The sequence below is a fragment of the Oncorhynchus nerka genome, linkage group LG13 (assembly GCF_034236695.1).
Source record: "Oncorhynchus nerka isolate Pitt River linkage group LG13, Oner_Uvic_2.0, whole genome shotgun sequence".
In the NCBI taxonomy this organism is placed as follows: Eukaryota; Metazoa; Chordata; class Actinopteri; order Salmoniformes; family Salmonidae; genus Oncorhynchus; species Oncorhynchus nerka.
Window position 1 is genome coordinate 61187100 of NC_088408.1, and position 22074 is coordinate 61209173.

Consider the following 22074-nt stretch of genomic DNA (forward strand, 5'->3'; position numbering starts at 1 on the left):
GTCCTTAATTTACTATCCTTGTGCATAGTTCTGGTCACCACAAGGATAATAAAACACACACACAAAATGCACACAAACAAATCTAATAACTCCAGGAAGTTATGGAGGTCAGTGTGGCCTGTCCTTCCCCCACACCACACCACACAGCTATGGCAGGGGGAACTAATTGTTTTCTGGAGAATTTCAATAGTAGAACCTTATTAGGAATTAGAATACATGGGTACAAAGCCTGGCCATGGGGAACAAACAGACATACTGACACCTGGTCAGCTGACTTGGTCCAAAAACACACATGTATACCAAAAGAGATTGCTGTAGTGCCACCATGTGGTCACAAGCTATATAGGTCTCAGGAATGAATGAAATATAGTATTACAAATAATTCATCTAAAAATAGCAGCACTCTAATGACATCAATATGAAACACACTTTCAATGCTCTGAAATATCTTTAATATCTTTACATTTAGAAAAAAAATTCATTGTCATTGTAAATGTCATATGTCAACTTAAACTGTATCAGGATCTTTATCTTTACTTGACTTGTGACAAGAAAGAGGTCAGGGTGCTTCCATTCGCCATGCTCCTCTTTCCATCCTTTTCTGTCCATCCTCTGCTCGCCATTCTTTTCTCTGTCCTCCTCCAGCCTCTCAGGGGACCAGGCTGCAGTTGAAGAGTGGGGAGGACAGGATGGCGCAACAGCCATTGAGAGAAGCCATACTGAATCTTCCTTCCAGAGTCATGTTAGAAGGGCTAACTAGCACACTGGGACAACACACACACACACACACACACACACACACACACACACACACACACACACACACACACACACAGTGGTTTAGCAAGGTTGATAGTACATGGACACACACACACAGCACATGCCCTTTTGCACCTCGCAGCCCTCCTTTTATTTAACACGAACATTCCATTCCATTAGTTTTAGCTATACTTTCTGAATTGACCTTGTGGCAGCTTCCACAATATTGGATGATTTGTTAGATCCCGATCCCGTCCCGATGTCACAGAGTGTCTACAGATTATAATGGGTGTATCGACAACGAAAGTGAGCAGCTGATTGGCAGAGTGTCACGTTCGTTAGCATGAATATCGGACCAAGGCGCAGCAGCGTATGTTGAGTACCAAAAGATTTGAATTATACAGTGAAACTTAACAAAGACAAAAAACAAATAAAGAATAAACTAACAACGAACCGTGACTACAGAGATGCTACGTGCAATAACTCAAAACAATATCCCATAACACACAGGTGGAAAAAATACTACTTAAGTTTGATCCCCAATTAGAGACAAGATAGCCAGCTGCCTCTAATTGGGAATCATACTACAACACCAACATAGAAAAAACAAACTAGAACCCCACATAGAAAAATTCAACTAGACTTAACACCCTGACCTACTCTGCCATAGAAAATAAAGGCTTTCTATGGTCATGACGTGTGACACAGAGTTGAGTGTTATGTGCAGGAAGTTATACCCTTTCTGTTAAATTTTCGGATGAGCCGAGGCACCTTTCAGGTAATTTGCATGTCTTAACAGCCTCTGTCTCTTGATTAAAGTAGCCTAAATAAAGTTAATCTCAAATGATGTAGCTAGCTATCCAGGGGCGCAACTTTCACTGGGGTCGGGGGGACATTACCCCATAGTGTCTCAGTTTCTGGCTACTCTTTAGTTGATCAATCTAGCTGGCAAGGTAACTGCTGTTTGTCAGAAAAGTGCAGCTTGTACTGTAACTGACATTCTACGTTAGTTAATGTTTCATACCATCTCGACTGATGTGAATGAACTACTAGCAGCTAGTTAGCTAGCTAGTAGCAACCACAGCCAGTTCAGCTCTAGCTAGCCTCTTGGTATTTGTCAGGTAGCATTATCTATCAGCTGTTGTGTGTATGGAAATGTTTTGTAGCCTTTGTTTTGTCCTTTCAACAGAAGTACATTTGATCATGTATCATGGTACCATTAGCTAGCAGAGTTAGTCAAAAGTTAGCTAAGGTTAGCTAGGTAGCTCACTAACGTTAGGTATTAATTTTGCCTCTACACGAGACCTGAATCAAACAATGAAATCAGCAGCCAATTGACTGAAGACTGATGTTTTCTGTTGTTTTTATCAGCTCAATGTGAGTTTTTATTAGTCAGTATAGCAATGTAACGTTAGTGATCTGTCAGTTTCCTTAGCTAATTCCCTACATTTCACACATACACAGTATAAACAGCTCTACAGGCGTCACTGTCATGGTGCACATGTCTTAGCAGGATGAGATGGTAACCGGTGTCCCTGCAGGGTCAGACAGCCAGGGAAGACCACTCTACAGAGCTCAGGTACATTTTGCAGTATATTATAACAATCAGTGAATGGATACAAAGTTCCATCTTGAGTTGATGGGTAGGCTACAGTCTGGGATAAACGGTTATTTAGATTGCTGAACCATTGATTCTATTAAATGTATAATATAATGTATAAATGTACACCAATGTAATTATTTGTCATGCCTCATCTGAGCAGGATCAGATGGTGACAGGGGTCTCATCAGGGTCAGGCAGCCAGGGAAGACCAGTCTGTGATGGAGCTGAGGTGAATTTTTGTAGATACAACACTTTATTTTCTCTGTGCAGCAAACACCGGACAAGCAAGGAGCTTCAAACTATTTTAAGGCAGTCTGACAAACCTCAAATTTCCAAACTGTATCAAGGGTTGATAGAGGCTTTTCCTGATGACACACAACAAGTAAAACAAAAATGTGAGGAAGACCTAGGAGATGCTATTGATGATGATGAATGGATAGAGATATGTTAAAGTGCCCAGTCATGTCTATATCGTCCCAGACATAAATGACTGCAGTTTAAGACCATCCATAGAACATACTATATGCCAGTGAAACTGAATATCATGCACACAAATGTAACTATTCTGTTGGAGGTGTAAAACACAAACACGGGACCTATTTGCATTTGGAAAGTATTCAGACACCTTGACTCTTTTCACATTTTGTTACGTTACAGCCTTATTCTAAAATTGATTGAATTGCTTTTTTTTCTCCTCATCAATCTACACACAATACAATACCCCATAATGACAAAGCAAAAACTGTTTTTGAAATTTGTGCAAATATATAAAAAATATTACATATGTATTCAGACCCTTTACTCAGTACCATAAACAATTAATGAACATGCACCTGTGGAATGGTTGTTAAGACACGAACAGCTCACTGACAGTAGGCAATTAAGGTCACAGTTATGAAATCGTAGGACACTAAAGAGGCCTTTCTACTGACTCCGAAAAACACCAAAGGAAAGATGCCCAGAGTCCCTGCTCATCTGCGTGGATGTGCCTTAGGCATGCTGCAAGGAGGCATGAGGACTGCAGATGTGGCCAGGGAAATAAATGGCAATGTCCGTACTGTGAGACGCCTAGACAGTGAGAGGACGTGTCTTTTTTTGCTGAGTTTATATTATTCAGAAGGCCCCTTATCTAGCAACAGTTACCACAAAGGGCAAATAATCCAAATGTAAAAATGTGAAAGTATGATGTAAAAGCACAATGTAGTCATTGTGAACAGTAAGCCCATGATGAACAATACACAACTGTATCGTTGCTAATTGCCTCTGTGTAACAGTGGTGAAGGGCAAACCTGTAAGATGACAGAATCCAATATTTCTTAGTTTTTTCAGATATTGTGTGAGGATCTCAACCCTCTGGTTCCCTGCAGAGGAGAACGCCTGGGGGATCACGTGTTGGCCTCTCTGTGGCTGTTGGCAAACCAGGAGAGTTTTTGTTTTGTGGCCTACCGCTTTGGCCCAAATGCAGGACAACGGGCTGATTTCGTGAGACATTTGAGGGACAGTGTGGCACAGCCATCAACCAATGGGCCAAACCGGTTGGATGCTACAGACGATTTTGTGAGAAGGCAAAAAAAAAAATTACATCTCAAGCTTGAACAGTCTGATTTTTGCTGGGATTTTTAAAATTATTATGCTAATTAGATTTCTGCGGGCCGCAGACATCGACTCTAGGGTATATTATTAAGGCAGACTTCTAAAACGGAATTGAGTGAAGTAGCAGCGAATAGGGCTATGTTGAATGATGAACAACTAATGAGCACGGAGAGCTTTTGAAGTTTGAAGAAATGAACTTATAGCCTTTCTTTCAGTCTAATAAGGGCCATTCACTTAATTTTGTAGCTTTTCGCTAGCTTTTTGTAAGTAGTTAACTGCTCTCCTCCAAGTGCAGCTGGAATTTAGCCCGAAAGGATATGATTAATGTCATTGGTTAAAGATATGACATTGAATATCAGATCTCAACAACAATTGAAGTGTTTAACCCCACCAGTACCACATCTGTATGTTGTCATGACGGCAAAAAAGACAGTGACTGAAATACTGGACATATCCATTTTGTTGTTGTTGTACATTTGTGTTTTAATTTGATAAAATGCGGGACATAATTGTTTGGTAGTGGGACGCGGGACAAAGGGCCAAAATGTGGTACTGTAGCGCACAATCTGGTGGTCACCCTACCCCCGCCAACAAACATGCACACTGGTTGTACCTGTGGTAGAGCTCAGTACAGCAGGTGAGGAGCTGAGTGCTGTTAATGACTAATGTGGAGTTGAACTCTTCCTTCAGGAAGTCTTCACACAGCAGCTCTGGGATATACAACATACCTGGGAAGACACACAAACACACATACAACCATGACGTCACCACCGAGGATAATGCACGGTGACAAGTTTATAACGCACACTGTTTTTGGGGTTTACCTGCGATGCACGCTGTCATGAAGCATGCCACCGTGCCTGAGATAAGAGCTCTGATGGCACACCTGGAAATATCACCCCTCCGCTCTGGGGCCATAGCCGCTATAGCAGGTAACGTTACAAAAACGTTTGAAGAAACACTACATCAACCATTCTGCCACAGTACAGCCACGACACTCCAATGAACAGAGACCGTGTTACAGCAGGACAACATTGCAATGGTTTAACATACAGTAACATCTTTGAAGAACCTCACAAATGAAACCTATTCTTTCAAAATCAAAGTGGTGTCTCAACAATAATATAATATCGATAGGGACAAAAACACACTGCATTTGGAGTGCCCAGGGGGGAGTGGCTAGAGGTTGATTTGAGATCCAGGATAGGACAGATGTTAGAGGGCTTGACTCACAGAGGCCTCCGATCATCACACCCAGAGAGCTGATGTTCGCGAAGCCACATAGGGCATACGTTGCTATGGTTTCAGAGTGGACCTGGGGGACAGAAAACAACCTGGGTCTAAGTCTTTAGATATATATTCAATATGCAACAGCCAATCGTCATCCATGCAATACTCAACAAGCCATTAACATTACACGTGCAAAAGTGAAATTACCATCAATTTTATGCACAAAATGTATCTGTTACTGAAGCACACAATGTCTCTTCACCAAATACAAGCAAATGCAACGATAAATCCTTGATACAGAGAGCACTCGTAATATCAGATCGGACTTGATAATATCAGAACTGATTTAGTGGTCCAAAAATATTTCCACCATTTATGGAGAGTTTGATGTAGACTTGAATAAAGAAAGTAGTCTGTGTGTGTTTGTCTGTCCGTCCGTCTGTCTATCTAGGAAAAAACAGATAGCCAAATATCAATTCAGTGCCCGTATTACCACTTAGTGACCCCTGACATCACTCACCGATAGGTACTGCTTAACGTCATCCACGTACTCTGGGCCTCTGTCCTCTCTCCTCTTGATGAGTTTTGCCAACCTCTCATAGGCCACAAACTCATTGAAGAAGGTCTTGTAGCCAATCAGCTCGCCCACCATGAAGCTGTCCTCCCAGGCCACACCCATCAGGAAGGAGAAAGGCATGAATACGTATGAGCAGATGATCTGTCATCAGAGAGAGAGAGAGAAAGAGAGAGGGACAGAGTGTCTTAGAGAATCATTGATTTCTATCCAGCTTGTATTTAGTGTGTCTCTGTGTCTGAGTGCTTCTATGTACATGCACTCTTGTGTGTGTCCTCACAGAGAAGCTGAGCTGGGGGTAGTTGAACATGTTGCCCAGCCATGACAGAGCGGCATTGAGGAAAGCGAGCAGGGCCAGGAAGGCAATGAGGTTGACAGCGATGTTGGCCACCAGGACAATAGAGGAGGACGCTCCGCGAGACGCTGCCTCCAGCAGGTTACTGCCCTCCCTATACAAAACCAGAAAAGATACTCAGGCTCATATTCATTAGGCAGACATTGGTTCTTGTGTGCATACATGCGTGTATGTAGGTGTGTCAGTGTCTCACCCTGTCTCCAGTTTGAGGCCTTTCTTGGCTGTGACTTTGGGGATCTCTGTCTCTGGCCAGAAGGTTTTGGCGATAGCCAGGGAGGCCGGGGCTGACATTACGGAGGCTGTCAGCAAGTGGGATGCTTCAATCTGTGTGTGTGTGTGTGTGTGTGTGTGTGTGTCGAATGTGAGGGGTAAGGAAGAGGTGAAGCTCAACATTTTAAAGGCCCAGTGCAGTCAAAAACATGAATTCCCTGTGTTTCATATACAGTGCATTGGGAAAGTATTTAGACCCCTAGAATTTTTCCACATTTTGTTAGGTGACAGCGTTATTCTAAAATTGATGATAAAATAAACAATTTAAGAATCAATCTACACGCAATACCCCATAATAACAAAAACAGGTTTTTAGAAATATCACTTTTACATAAGTATTCAGACTGTTTACTTCTGAAGCACCTTTTGCAGCAGTTACAGACTCATATCTTCTTGGGTATGACACTACAAGCTTAGCACACCTGTATTTGGTGAGCTTCTCCAATTCTTCTCTGCAGATCCTCTCAAGCTCTGTCAGGTTGGATAGGGAGCGTTGTTGCAAAACTATTTTCAGGTCTCTCCAGAGATGTTAGATTGGGTTCAAGTCCGGGCTCTGGCTCTGGGCCACTCAAGGACATTCAGAGGCTTGTCCTGAAGCTACTCCTGTATTGTCTTGGCTGTGTGCTTAGGGTTGTTGTCCTGTTGGAAGGTAAACCTTCTCCCCAGTCTGAGGTTCTGAGCGCTCTGGAGCAGGTTTTCACCATGGATCTCTCTGTACTTTGCTAAGTTCATCATTCCCTCGATTCTGACTAGTCTCCCAGTCCCTGCCGCTGAAAAACATTCCCTCAGCATGATGCCGCCACCACCATGCTTCACCGTAGGGATGGTGCCAGGTTTCCTCCAGACGTGACGCTTGACATTCAGGCCAAAGAGTTGGTTTCATCAAAGAATCTTGGTTTCATCAGACCAGAGAATCTTGTTTCTCATGGTCTGAGAGTCCTTTAGGTGCCTTTTGGCAAACTCCAAGCGGGCTGCCATGTTAATTTTACTGAGGAGTGGCTTCCGTCTGGTCACTCTACCATAAAGTCCTTATTGGTGGAGTGACCGTCGGGTTATTGGTCACCTCCCTGACCAAGGTCCTTCTTCCCCAATTGCTCAGTATGGCCAGGCTGCCATCTCTAGGAAGAGTCCTTGGTGGCTCCAAACTTCTTCCATTTAAAAATGATGGAGCCCAGTGTGTTCTTGGGGACCTTCAATGCTGCAGAAATATATCCCCAGATCTGTGCCTCGACACAATCCTGTCTCGGAGCTCTACGGACAATTCCTTCAACCTCATGCCTTGGTTTTTGCTCTGACATGCACTGTCAACTGTGGGACCTTATATAGACAGGTGTGTGCCTTTCTAAATCATGTCCAATCCATTGAATTTACCACAGGTGAACTCCAATCAAATTGTAGAAACATCTGAAGGATGATCAATGGAAACTCATTTTGATCAATGGAAACTCAAGCTCAATTTCGAGTAACATAGTAAAGGGTCTGAATACTTAGGTAAATAAGTTATTTCTGTTTTTAATTTTTAAACAATTTGATTTTTAATTTAATTTTTAATTAAAGTGTAAAAAAAATGATTTTATTGTATCCATGTTCTATTAAGGCTATAACGTAACAAAATGTCAAAAAAGTCAAGTGGTCCGAATACTTTCCGAAGGCACTGTATTTCACAGCTATAAGGAAGGTGAAATTTTAGTGAGTCGTTATATAAATGGATTATTCTACATTTAGAAAAAAATATAAGTAATTTCAAGCCTTATTCATACGGTTCTGTTGATTTGGAAATGTCAAATTTGACATTTTATTTCCTATTTTTACTGTGTACTTGAGCTTGTTTGACTACACCAGAAAGGTGAGATTTGAACCTTTCTTGGAGTATGCAGCCTTACTAATGATTGTTTATGGTCCTCTCCTGATAAATATTTACTTTTGGGGATTACATAGATTACATTTAGTTACATTTAAGAGACACACAGTATGGATAAGCAAAAGGTCAATTGGGTGAGAGTTCAGTTGTGTCTTTGGTAGAAAACAAAGGTTTGAAATTGTTTATTGACTTTCCTCCTCTTCTCTCTCCTCCTGCCTCCCCTCCTCCCCTCCTCACCCCTCTTCCACCTCACCCCAAAAGAGATGAAGGCTCCCAGTACACTGCCAGCGATGGTGGAGAACCCTCCTGTCATCACGGCATGGATCTCTGACAAGGTCAGCTGGGAGATGTACGGACGAATCAAGAGTGGAGATTCTGTCTGTGAGAGAGAGAGAGAGAGAGAGAGAGAGAGAGAGAGAGAGAGAGAGAAAATACTCCTTTGCTTGACTGTCATGGATTTCTCTTTTGCTGCCTAGCACATCTGTCACTCATACTATTCTCACCTGTCCCACAAATATGTTGCCAGCGGCGACCATGGACTCTGTGGGAGAAGTTCCCATAGTAATCTGCATTATGAAGCCCACCTGGAGGTATGCACAGACAAACATAAACAATGGTGCGAACGTTTCTGTGCCAAAATGATACTAAGGTATGAAACAATAATGCTGGTCACATGAGCAGATATCGGGGGGAACATGTCCCCCCGTCCCCCGGTAAATTACAACCTTGATACAGTACTATGTGGAGGCTGGATCATCCTTGTCTAATTTAGTCACTTGTATGATGACTGAACACGATTTTAACGTATGTGATGTTATGAATACCTTGAGGATGAGCCACTGCATGAAGCCAAGGTGGTAGAGCATAGAGATGACAGTGCTGAAGAACACTACAATAGGCAGAACCTGAAAGCAGAGAAGAAGAAAAATAACGACAGTGTTGGGTTTCTGTCTTTTCTGTCATTTTCTCACAGTCTCTCACGTATACAGACGTACTCATATGATCCTGTACCTGGAACGCAAAGAAGTGGTCTGTGTATTTGTCGCCGAACACAAACCTAGAGCCGGTGTCAGCGTAGGACAGAAACACCTGGGTGAGAGAGGAGAGATGTTTCAACACAGACTGAACTAAATGAGGTCACTTTCCTAACAGGTCTACTCTACTGTATATCTGCTACAGGTGCTGGGCCAGGGGACAGGGTAATGTGATTATGCTGATGAGAGTGACATTAGCAATGTGGTCCAAATGAAAACGAGGGCCTTTGTGCTGGGTAATATTTGTAATATCAATGATCCAATTGATGTACATTTTGCCCTCTGTTTGACTTTCCCTGGATAGTACACAGTAGATGTATATTATACCTCCACTTGATGGCCCAGCCAGTCTACAGCGGTGAATCCTGCTTTGGTTCTGAGGATAATGAGTCCAAACAAGAACTGTAGCGCCACACCCCACAGTAAAGTTCGCCATGACACCTATAAGACACACACACACACACACACACACACACACACACACACAACACACACACACACACACACACACACACACACACACACACACACACACACACACACACACACACACACACATATATAAACACACAAACACACAGGTAGACACGCGCACAAGCATACAGGCTTGCAGGGAAGCACACACATAAACATACACCCACCAGGTCACTCGGAACTACAGCGAATGGTCTTTGGAACGATACAGCGTGGACGCATTAGGGGTGTTTGTGTTTTGCTGGTTTGCCATACCCTGAATGGGTTCCTTGAGAACACCAGCATGAGCATTACGAAGCAGAGGAGTCCGGAGAAAGAGACTAGCTGCCGCGATCCCTGTTTGGCCGTGTCAAACACCAGCCAGCACACCACTGCCACCAGCAGCAGCACACACACCACCCTGCACCGACAGACAGACCAACCAGAGGTAAGAGAGCAGAGGGACAACCACAAGGATCACCAAAAAGACCACGCATCCAGGAAAATGTTCATACTATACAGAAAAGAGAGAGAGTGAGAAGGAGAGAAAATGCAGTTCTCCCACCATTTGACCCAGAGCCAGTGTGTGTTGAGGGTGTCCCTGGCGGGTTGCAGGGCGTCCCAGAGGCGTTGTCCGTAGCGGCCCATCAGCCAGTCCCACAGAAGAAAGAAGACAGCCAGCAGGGTCACCACCAACAGGGCCAGAGCACGCTGCAAGTTCAGCACGCATGCCGCGATCACCACGGCAAAGTAACCTGAAACACATACAGGCTGTGTCCGAAATTGCACCTTATTCCCTATTGAGTAGTACTTTTTATCATTCGGGGTATTAACATACTGTAAGTATAGTAGAATACACAACATGCAATTTAAAAACTTGGTAGCGCATCAGGTGTTTTCCTTGACCTTTTAACAGGCACCCTTATCTGGAGCAACTAGGGTTAAGTGCCTTGCTCAAGGACACATCAACAGATTTTGACCTCGTTGGCTCTGGGATTCAAATCAGCTACCTTTCGGTTACTGACCCAACGCTCTTAACAACTAGGCTACCTGCCACTCTTTTGATATGTCAGTCACTCAGTTAGCCAGCTAACATTTGCTTTACAATGTGGTAATTAATGAAAAGATGGTCTTCAATAACTTGAATTTCACAGAAGAGTAGCCTCGATAGGCATCATTTGGCTGCCATTAAACGTGTTAACTCAATCATCGTAATTTACACAGGCAACATTTCCAGTCAATTTAGTGACAGACAATTTATTTCAGTTGTAATATGTGCTTTTCTTTCATTTAGATGAGTCCTATTTCAATTTCGTTGTTCCTTATAGGATGTTACCTCATTGGGGCAGGAGTATATATATATATATATATATAAAAAAACCTTTATTTAACTAGGCAAGTCGGTTAAGAACAAATTCTTATTTACAATGACGTCCTATCCCGGCCAAACCCAGACGACACTGGGCCAATTGTGCGCCGCCCCATGGGACTCCCAATTACGTCCGGATGTGATACAGCCTGGTGTAGGCCTAGTGAACGCAGGCAATGCCATTGTCCACTGTCTAGTAGCCTACCTGTCACGTCCTGACCTTAGTTCCTTTTTCATGTCTCTGTTTTAGTTTGGTCAGGGTGTGAGTTGGGGTGGGCATTCTATGTATTTCTGTGTTTGACCTGGTATGGTTCCCAATCAGAGGCAGCTGTCGATCGTTGTCTCAGATCTCCAGGTTCTCCCGCCTGTCTGGCGCTTCCAGAGTCTCCCTCCTGCCCGGAGCTGCCAGTGCCGCCCGTCTGTCAGGAGCTGCCGGAGCCGCCCGTCTGTTAGGAGCTGCCCGTCTGTCAGGAGCTGCCGGAGCCGCCCGTCTGTTAGGAGCTGCCCGTCAGTCAGGAGCTGCCGGAGTCGCCCGTCTGTCAGGAGCTGCCGGAGCCGCCCTTCAGTCGGGAGCTGCCCGTCAGTCGGGAGCTGCCGGAGCCGCCCGTTTGTCAGGAGCTGCCAGAGTCGCCCGTCAGTCAGGAGCTGCCGGAGTCGCCCGTCAGTCAGGAGCTGCCGGAGTCGCCCGTCAGTCAGGAGCTGCCGGAGTCGCCCGTCAGTCAGGAGCTGCCGGAGTCGCCCGTCAGTCAGGAGCTGCCGGAGTCTCCCGTCAGTCAGGAGCAGCCGGAGTCGCCCGTCTATCAGGAGCTGCCGGAGTCGACCGTCAGTCAGGAGCTGCCGGAGCCGCCCGTCTGTCAGGAGCTGCCGGAGCCGCCCGTCTGTCAGGAGCTGCCGGAGTCGCCCGTCTATCAGGAGCTGCCGGAGTCGCCCGTCAGTCAGGAGCTGCCGGAGTCGCCCGTCAGTCAGGAGCTGCCGGAGTCACCCGTCAGTCAGGAGCTGCCGGAGCCGCCCGTCTGTCAGGAGCTGCCGGAGTCGCCCCCCTGTCTGGCGCTGCCGGAGTCTCCCGGCTATTCGGGGCCCTCAAGGGTCTCCAGTCCGAGGTCGGCGGCGAGGGTCGCCGCTCCAAAGGCGCCACTTAAGTGGGCCAAGATTATGGTGGAGTGGGGTCCATGTCCCGCGCCAGAGCCGCCACCGCGGACAGATGCCCACCCAGACCCTCCCCTATGGGTTTAGGTATTGCGGCCGGAGTCCGCACCTTAGTTCCTTTTTTATGTCTCTGTTTTAGTTTGGTCAGGGCGTGAGTTGGGGTGGGCATTCTATGTTTTGTAGTCTAGGTTTTGTATTTCTGTGTTTGGCCTGGTATGGTTCCCAATCAGAGGCAGCTGTCGATCGTGGTCTCTGATTGAGAACCATACTTAGGCAGCCTGTTTTCCCACTATGGTTGTGGGTAGTTGTTTTCTGTGTCTGTGTTGTACCATACAGAACTGTTTCGGTTTTCATTTATTTCTCTTGTTCTTTTGTTTTCAGTGTTCATTTTAAGAAATATATTATGGACACTTACCACGCTGCGCATTGGTCCGATATTTCCTACCGTTACACTACCAAGCTGGCTTGACACCATACTAACATCAGATCAGCTGGTCTGATCAGTTTATTCCGCTGTTCTTTTTGTTGTAAACACAGTTCTTTTCGCTCGGAGCTCCCGTTAGTTGCATGTTAAGAAATCCGGCGGTAACCGGCAGGTGCGTGTTATGTTCTGCCTGTTCATTGCAATGCACCCATTGTTATTGTTATTATGGTGCTGGCTTTTCACTTGGCTCTCTCTATCGCACCCAATGCATTACACTGTAATACAGGGACGTGGGCCTGGGTGGACACAGGCCCACCCACTGGGGAGCCAGGCCCTGCCAGGCCCACCCAATCAGATTGAGCAAAAACTTTCCTCAGTATTGTGTATAACAAAAAAAAAATTATCTTGAAAAACTCCCGTCCTTAACCATTACAAGCATACCCATAGCATGGTGCAGCCACCACTATGCTTGAAAATATGGAGAGTGGTACTCAGTAATGTGTTGTATCAGATTTGCCCCCCAAAAAACAACTTTGTATTCAGGAATAAAAAACTTAATTGCTTTGCAAAATATTTTGCAGTATCACTTTAGTGCCATATTGCAACAGGATTAACGTTTTTTATTCTGTATAGGCTTCCTTCTTTTCACTCTGTCAATTAGGTTAGTACTGTGGAATAACTACAATGCGGTTGATCCATCCTCAGTTCTCTCCTATCAGAGCCATTAAACTCTGGAACTGTTTTAAAGTCACCATTGGCCTCATGGTGAAATCCCTGAGCGGTTTCCTTCCTCTCCGGTAACTGAGCTAGGAAGGACGCCTGTATCTTTGTAGTGACTGGGTGTATTGATGCACCATCCAAAGTGTAATTAATAACTTTACCAAGCACTAAGGGATATGTTATTTTACCAATAGGCGTCCTTCTTTGCAAGGCATTGGAAACGTCCCTGGCATTTGTGGTTGAATCTGTGTTTGAAATACACATCTCGACTAAGGGACCTTACAGTTAATTGCATGTGTGGGGTACAGAGACGAGGTAGTCATTCAAAAATCATGTAAAAACCTCTAAAAGTCTAAGCCTATATGGAATTGTTTTAAAATGGTCATACCATGGATCATTTAGCAGTTTGATTTGGAATTTTAGGACCTGTAGGTATAAAAAACAAAAACAAAAAAAACATAATTTTTTCGGGACCCTGTCTTTCAAAGATAAATTCGTAAAAGTCCAAATAACTTCACATATCTTCTTTGTAAAAGGTTTAAACACTGTTTCCCATGCTCTGTTTGGTCGGACAGCCACCTCTTGGCAGAGTCTGGGAAGTTGTTTTTACCCTTCACCAGGTATATGCCAGCTTTAACATGCACGGGGAGCAGCATGTTAAAGCAATTCACAACACACACAAGGTCAGCAAAAAAAGAAACGTCCTCTCACTGTCAACTACGTTTATTTTCAGCAAACTTAACATGTGTAAATATTTGTATGAACATACAATTCAACAACTGAGACATAAACTGAAAAAAAAAAATGAAAAAGTAACAGTCAGTATCTGGTGTACTGCATTAAGTACTGCAGTGCATCTCCTCCTCATGGACTGCACCAGATTTGCCAGTTCTTGCTGTGGGATATTACCCCACTCTTCCACCAAGGCACCTGCAAGTTCCCGGACATTTCTGGGTGGGAATGGCCCTAGCCCTCACTAGGGTCAGGATGAGCCTGCAGGAAGGGTACCACATGAGGGAGGAGGATGTCTTCCCTGTAACACAGCGTTTTGATTGCCTGCAATGACAACAAGCTCAGTCCGATGATGCTGTGACACACTGCCCCAGACCATGACGGACCCTCCACCTCCAAATCGATCCCGCTCCAGAGTACAGGCCTCGGTGTAACGCTCATACCTTTGACGATAAATAAAAATCTGACCATCACCCCGGGTGAGACAAAACCACAACTCGTCAGTGTAGAGCACTTTTTGCCAGTCCTGTCTGGTCCAGGGACGGTGGGTTTGTGCCCTTAGGCAACGTTGTTGCCGGTGATGTCTGGTGAGGACCTACAAGCCCTCAGTCCAGTCTCTCGCAGCCTATTGAGGACAGTCTGAGCACTGATGGAGGGATTGTGCATTCCTGGTGTAACTCTGGCAATTGTTTTTGCCATCCTGTACCTGTCCCGTAGGTGTGATGTTCGGATGTACTGATCCTGTGCAGGTGTTGTTACACGTGGTCTGCCACTGCGAGAATGATCAGCTGTCCGTCCTGTCTCCCTGTAGCGCTGTCTTAGATGTCTCACAGTAATTTATTGCAATTTATTGCCTGGCCACATCTGCAGTCCTCATGCCTCCTTGCAGCATGCCTAAGGCACATTCACGCAGATGAGCAGGGACCCTGGGCATCTTTTTTTGGTGTTTTTCAGAGTCAGTAGAAAGGCCTCTTTAGTGTCCTAAGTTTTCATAGCTGTGACCTTAATTGCCTACCGTCTGTAAGCTGTTAGTGTCTTAACGACCGTTCCACAGGTGCATGTTCATTAATTGTTTATGGTTCATTGAACAAGCATGGGAAACCGTGTTTAAACCCTTTACAATGAAGATCTTTGAAGTTCTTTTTTATTAATTAAAAACATTTTTTACCCCTTTTTCTCCCCAATTTCGTGGTATCCAATTGTTGTAGTAGCTACTATCTTGTCTCATCGCTACAACTCCCGTACGGGCTCGGGAGAGACGAAGGTTGAAAGTCATGCGTCCTCCGATACACAACCCAACCAGCCATACTGCTTCTTAACACAGCGCACATCCAACCCGGAAGCCAGCCGCACCAATGTACCGGAGGAAACACAGTGTACCTGGCAACCTTGGTTAGCGCTCACTGCGCCCGGCCCGCCACAGGAGTCGCTGGTGCGCGATGAGACAAGGACATCCCTACCGACCAAGCCCTCCCTAACCCAGACGACGCTAGGCCAATTGTGCGTCACCCCACGGATGCGGGGACCCAGGGACTCTGATGGCACAGCTGGTGCTGCAGTACAGCACCCTTAACCACTGCGCCACCCGGGAGGCCAGGATCTTTGAAGTTATTTGGATTTTTAAGAATTATCTTTGAAAGACAGGGTCCTGAAAAAGGGATGTTTATTGTTTTTGCTGAGTTTATATATAGAATTGGGCCTTTAATACTTTACCCCATAGAAACGCATTGAAAAGACATTCATGAAATACAAAACAGACAGTCAAAAATAAATCATAAGGAATAAGGTTTTTAAGTGTCTTTCCTATATCTAGGATATATAAGAAAGCTAAGGAAATATTTTAGTTTTTTTTGTTGACATATTTATCCCCTTGTTAGCACAAATCTACCTCCATACTTCCAATATTTTTTTAAAACTGGTTACCTTCAGACGAGAACCTTGCCACTTGTGGGAGTCAGAGCAAAACGCATCAGAGCAAAATGGAGAACACCATCGAGTCTCATCTTTCCATAGAGTGGTCAAACTCTTCGGGCGCAACGGGTGTTGTTTTCTTGAGAAGACCGATTTTCTGGATGTCTCCATGGTCTGACTATAACAGCTGTCGTTCGGCCACCTTCCACTGTAGAAGGCCAACATAGGTGGATGCCTATTGTATGCAGCCCATTAAAAAAAACATTTGTTACAGTTTATTAATATATTACTTAGATTGACGCACTGGTGCATCAATAGACACTTAAGGACACTATTACAGCACACCGAGTGAGTCCACGCAATTTATGTGACTTGTTACGCAAACGTATACTCTTAAATCTAAATCTAAATCTTGCCATAACAAAGGGGTTGAATACTTATTGACTCAAGACATTTCAGCTTTTCATTTGTAATACATTTTTAATTCAGGCTGTAAACGCAACAAAGTGTGGAAAATGTTGAGGGGTGTGAACGCTTTCTGAAGGCGCTGTAGGTAAAAAAAATGTGAAAGTGATTCCGATCTTTAGCTCTGGGGGGGGGGGGGGGGGGGATCCAGGAGAGCCTCTGCCTTTTTAAAAATATTATTTGACGATGTTCTTCTTTTAGTGTCTGTGTGTCCTTTGTTGTGTTTTGATTGGTGTTACATGTATTGGCTGGTGTAATGAAATGTCCCCTTTAGGGGATTATTAAGGTGCTATTTTACACAACAAAAGGCAAGTTAGTACTGTTAATGTTTCCCCTAATGGGGAAACTTGGTGAGATAATGGTCAGAGAATGATTTATGGGCAAGTTGTTGAAAGGTTTCTTTCTCTAAATACATGTTTGCCAAGGAGTAATGTGGAGCAAGTGTAAAAATCGCAGCCAAGTCTTTGAAGGGCTTTGTCTCCTACGTGGGTTTACAAGTTGATAAACTTTCCAAGCAGTATCCTCAAATTGCAGTGTAATGATACACCCTACTCTGAACTTTTATAAACTGTAAAAAAAAAAAAAACGTATATTGAATTTTGGATGATAAGCTGTGTTAGACGTGTTGAGTCACATTTATTGATGGATGACTGTTGCAGGAACCCCCCCCCCCCCCCCCATGTAATTACAGGAAATGTAACCATCAAACACCAAATACAGTATCCACTAACAACTATACTGTTTAAACAGCTCATTACATGTCAGACTGGTCAGAGGCCTGCATTACATTTTTTACCTGCAGCCAAGACAATGCCCAACACCAGCCTGATCCTAGTCCTGTGCTTCTCCAGATATCGGTGGATCCCTTCCATTCTCTTTTCCAAGAACCTGGAGAGATATCAAGCAGTACATACACTGTCACTTAGGGCTGACTTAGTGTAATTTTGAGGAATTGCTTGAAAATAAGTTACAATTGACAAAACCATAGAGACCTTTTCTTTAGCTCCTCTGATGGCCGATGAGCAACTTCTACATAAATGCAGATAGAGTCCTGTGACAGACAGACAGACAGACAGACTATAATACCCAGAACTTTGTATGTCAGGTGCAAAAGGTATATTGTTAATGATGTGCAAATAGTGGGGTTATTGTAGCTGGTAAATTACATTATGGGCCTGTGAACTCCAAATTTTAGAGGTGCAGCGCTTGCGCTTGGCAACCTTGTTGGCAATTCAAGTCATGTAAACAGACTTGGATATAGGGAAGTATAGTCTGTCTGAATGTTCACTCTCACTGTGTATGTGCAACAGGTAAAACAAATATTATGCAATCACAGGTGTGATTTGTTTGCACATTGTGAGTTTAATCTCGTGTTGAGTTTATTATTAATCTGTTCAAGAAAAACTTCACTGTTTTTCATCGATTTCTCGTAATGATTTCCAGTAACTTTGGATGGGGAGAGCACATCACCTTCTGTCCACATTCAGAACCCACATATTTTAGGCAGAAGTTGTTCTCCCTTAGTCTGTTTCTGCTCTCTTGTCAATTCCTTATGGAAATTGTTGTTCTGCAAGAGGTAGCAGGTAGCCTAGTGGTTAGAGCGTTGGACTAGTAACTGAAAGGTTGCAAGATTGAATCCCAGAGCTGACAAGGTAAAAAGCTGTCGTTCTGCCCCTGAACAAGGCAGTTAACCCACTGTTCCTAGGCCGTCATTGAAAATAAGAATTTGTTCTTAACTGACTTGCCTAGTAAAATAAAAGAGAGCAAAACAGACTGGCACCCAGGCTATTTCTTCTATTGTTTGAGAACAAACCCACACTCCTCTCTATCAGAGTTTATCTCTTTGAAATGTAATTGATTTCAGGCAGTGAATGGAGTGTTACAGGAAGTGAGAGAGTAAACAATTGAACATGAGTGCATGAAAAGCCTCATTTTAATCATCCACACACTCATCCAAGGATTGCACACACATAGCACCAGAGTAGTACATTATATTGAATGAGAGAAAGGGTCAGCAAGTGAGTAGCATTTAAGTCTACAGCGAGTGGATATCGAGAATTGTGTTTGTGCATTCGTCTGTGTCTGTTTGTGTACCTGCACATCTACCTGTGGATGTATGTTTCTAGTGTGTTTGTCGAGTATGAGGATGTGTGTACCCTTACCTGAGAGTGGAAGGCCTGGTTGTCCAGCCCATTTCTCTGGCTATTCTCTGATAAACCATTCAGCTCCATAGTAAACACCGACTGACTGCAGGTAGGCAGGAAGCTCTCTTATAGGAGACCTGCGCCCGCCTATTAGTGCAAACAGGGGTGCTTGTGTGTATGTGTGTGCGCGTGTGTGTGTGTGTTTCAAGTTCAGTTAGCTTTAGTCTAACTACCAGATTTATTTATTTTTACTTCCATGATTTTATATAAAATAAATACAATAATAAAACATATATATATATATATATTTTTTAAACTAGAATGACGAAGCTGTAAAACATTATCCAAAATATAATAAATACTGTTTGTGTTCAATATGAGGGTTTCAGCATGAAAGATTCTACCACGTTAGAATTAGAAGTTGTTCCAAATGTCACATTTTGATGTGTCTAAAGTTGAGTTTAGGCATTAACTCCACATTTTTATGGTTATGGTTAAGATCAGGCATTAACTCCAAATTCTTAAGGTTAGACATTAACTCTAATTGGTTAAGGTAAGGTTGAAGGTTTGGGATAAAATATCAAAAACAACTTTCTACAGCTGGATTTGAACTTACAACCTTTGGAATCAGAGGCAGAAGTGTATGTCTATTAGAGGTCGACCGATTATGATTTTCCAACGCTGATACCGATACCGATTATTGGAGGACCATAAAAGGTGATACCGATTAATCGGACAATTTATTTATTTGTAATAATGACAATTAAAACAATACTGAATGAACACTTATTTTAACTTAATATAATACATCAATAAAATCAATTTAGCCTCAAGTAAATAATGAAACATGTTTAATTTGGTTTAAATAATGCAAAAACAAAGTGTTGGAGAAGAAAGTAAAAGTGTAATATGTGCTATGTAAGAAAGCTAACGTTTCAGTTCCTTGCTCAGAACATGAGAACATATGAAAGCTGGTGGTTTCTTTTAACATGAGTCTTCAATATTCCCAGGTAAGAAGTTTTAGGTTGTAGTTATTATAGGAATTATAGGCCTATTTCCCTCTATACCATTTGTATTTCATTAACCTTTGACAATTGGATGTTCTTATAGGCACTTTAGTATTGCCAGTGTAACAGTATAGCTTCCGTCCCTCTCCTCGCTCCTCCCTGGGCTCGAACCAGCAACACAACGACAACAGCCACCATCGAAGCAGCGTTACCCATGCAGAGCAAGGGGAACAACTACTAAAAGGCTCAGAGCGAGTGACGTTTGAAACACTATCAGCGCGCGCTAACTAGCTAGCCATTTCACTTCGTTTACACCAGCCTCATCTCGGGAGTTGATAGGCTTGAAGTCATAAACAGCGCAATGCTTGGCGCACAACGAAGAGCTGCTGGCAAAACGCACGAAAGTGCTGTTTGAATGAATGTTTACACGCCTGCTTCTGCCTTCCACCGCTCAGTCAGATACTTAGATACTTGTATGCTTGTATGTCAGATTATATGCAACGCAGGACACACTAGATAATATCTAGTAATATCATCAACCATGTGTAGTTAACTAGTGGTTATGATTGATTGTTTTTTATAAGATAAGGTTAATGGTAGCTAGCAACTTACCTTGGCTTACTGCATTTGTGTAACAGGCAGTCTCCTTGTGGAGTGCAACCAGAGAGAAGCAGGTCATTATTGCATTGTACTCATTAACTGTAAGGTTGCAAGATTGGATCCCCCGAGCTGACAAGGTGAAAATCTGTCGTTCTGCCCCTGAACGAGGCAGTTAACCCACCGTTCCTAGGCCATCATTGAAAATAAGAATGTGTTCTTAACTGACTTGCCTAGTCAAATAAAGGTATATATAAAAAAAAAATCGGCACATCGGCGCCCAAAAATACCGATTTCCAATTGTTATGAAAACTTGAAATCGGCCATAATTAATCGGCCATTCCGATTAATCGGTCGACCTCTAATGTCTATCCACCATCCCCATCCGCAGCACCCTAACAAAACTGAAACTTACTTGAAGGTAACAGCGCTCACTGTTACTCCTAGTGGCCAGTTTCCAAGTCATGTCCCAACGTCCTCAGACATGGATGGATGTCAAATACTGACTTGTATCATGGGTGACCTGGCAGGAAATATCCTTCATATATTTACATACTTATTTATTTTACTATGTCAATATGTCTTTGTTGTAAATGTTTTGACACCACACTGGTGGCAGTTGTGAAAAAAAGTTATTTGGAAGAGTTGCAGAGTTAATTGAAAATTATGACATTGGTGATTAGCTGCTTTCATTAATAAGGCCATTTTTTTCTTGAACTAAAACTCATGGACAATATGGACACAGATACACATTGAGAAAAAAAAAAATTATATGCATAATTTTTGTAAAAGTTATTCAAGTTTAAATTAGCAAAAATACCATATAGATTGCCAATTAATTACCATAATTACAGATAATGTATTGTAACTTTGATAAATTACAGGTAGTTTTGCAACCCTAGTTCCATTGTTTTAAGAGGGCCTTTCCTTCTATAGTCAAGGGGTCTGAATCCTTTCCGAACGCACCGACCTTTTACGCATTTTGTTACAACATTATTCTAAAATGTATTAAATAAGAAAAGTCCTCAGTAATCTACACACAATACCCCATAATGACAAAGCAAAAACAGGTTTACAAATTTGACAAAATTAATTAAAAATAGAAAGCAGAAATACCTTATTTACGTAAGTATTCAGACCTTTTGCTATGAGACTCAAAATTTAGCTCAGGTGGATCCTGTTTCCATTGACCATCCATGAGAAGTTTCTTTAATTGAATTGACCGTAGGTAGAATCCAATCAAGTTGATTGGACATGATTTGGAAAGGCACACAACTGTCAATAAAAAGGTTCCGTAGTTGACAGTGCATGTCAGAGCAAAAACCAAGCCATGAGGTTGAAGTAATTGTTTGTAGAGCTTCGAGACAGAATTGTGTCGAGGCACAGTTCCAGGGAAGGGTACCAAAAAAATTGAAAGTCCCCAAGAGCACAGTGCCCTTCATCACTCTTAAATGGAAGAAGTTTGACACCACCAAGACTCTTCCTAGAGCTGAATCTGATCGAACATCTCTGGAGAGACCTGAAAATAGCTGTGCAGCAACTCTCCCCATCCAATCTGACAGAGCTTGAGAGGATCTGCAGAGAAGAATGAGAGAAACTCCCCAAATACAGGTGTGCCAAGCATGTTGCTTCATACCCAAGAAGACTCGAGACTGTAGTCACTGCCAAAGGTGCTTCATCAAAGTAGTGAGTAAGGGGTCTGAATACTTATGTAAATGTGACATTTCAGTTTTTTTTAAATGTATACATTTGGAAAAATGCCCAAATTCAAAATGGATTAAATATATTTTTTCTCACCCATAATGACAAAGAGAAAATATAGAATTT

General features: G+C 43.1%; 1 protein-coding gene across 3 annotated transcripts; it reads right to left on the minus strand.

Annotated features, from left to right (window-relative positions):
- Window positions 1–435: 435 nt before the first annotated feature.
- Window positions 436–18769, minus strand: LOC115139778 (solute carrier family 28 member 3). Of its 3 annotated transcripts, XM_029677540.1 has the most exons (17): window positions 18662–18769; window positions 17492–17550; window positions 17296–17387; window positions 10298–10487; window positions 10009–10153; window positions 9607–9720; window positions 9257–9334; window positions 9070–9150; window positions 8749–8829; window positions 8499–8624; window positions 6308–6438; window positions 6040–6208; window positions 5706–5903; window positions 5189–5270; window positions 4780–4878; window positions 4569–4683; window positions 436–764 (listed from the first exon to the last, which is right to left on the minus strand). In XM_029677540.1, exons 1-17 carry the CDS (start codon window positions 18728–18730, stop codon window positions 650–652), a joined length of 1944 nt encoding a protein of 647 aa, XP_029533400.1. In that variant the 5' UTR covers window positions 18731–18769; the 3' UTR covers window positions 436–649. The 3 variants fall into 3 exon arrangements, with proteins under 3 accessions (XP_029533400.1, XP_029533402.1, XP_029533403.1); XM_029677542.1 differs by lacking the exon at window positions 17492–17550 and having other exon boundaries at window positions 18662–18748; XM_029677543.1 differs by lacking the exons at window positions 10009–10153; window positions 17296–17387; window positions 17492–17550 and having other exon boundaries at window positions 18662–18743.
- Between the last annotated feature and the right edge of the window lie 3305 nt (window positions 18770–22074).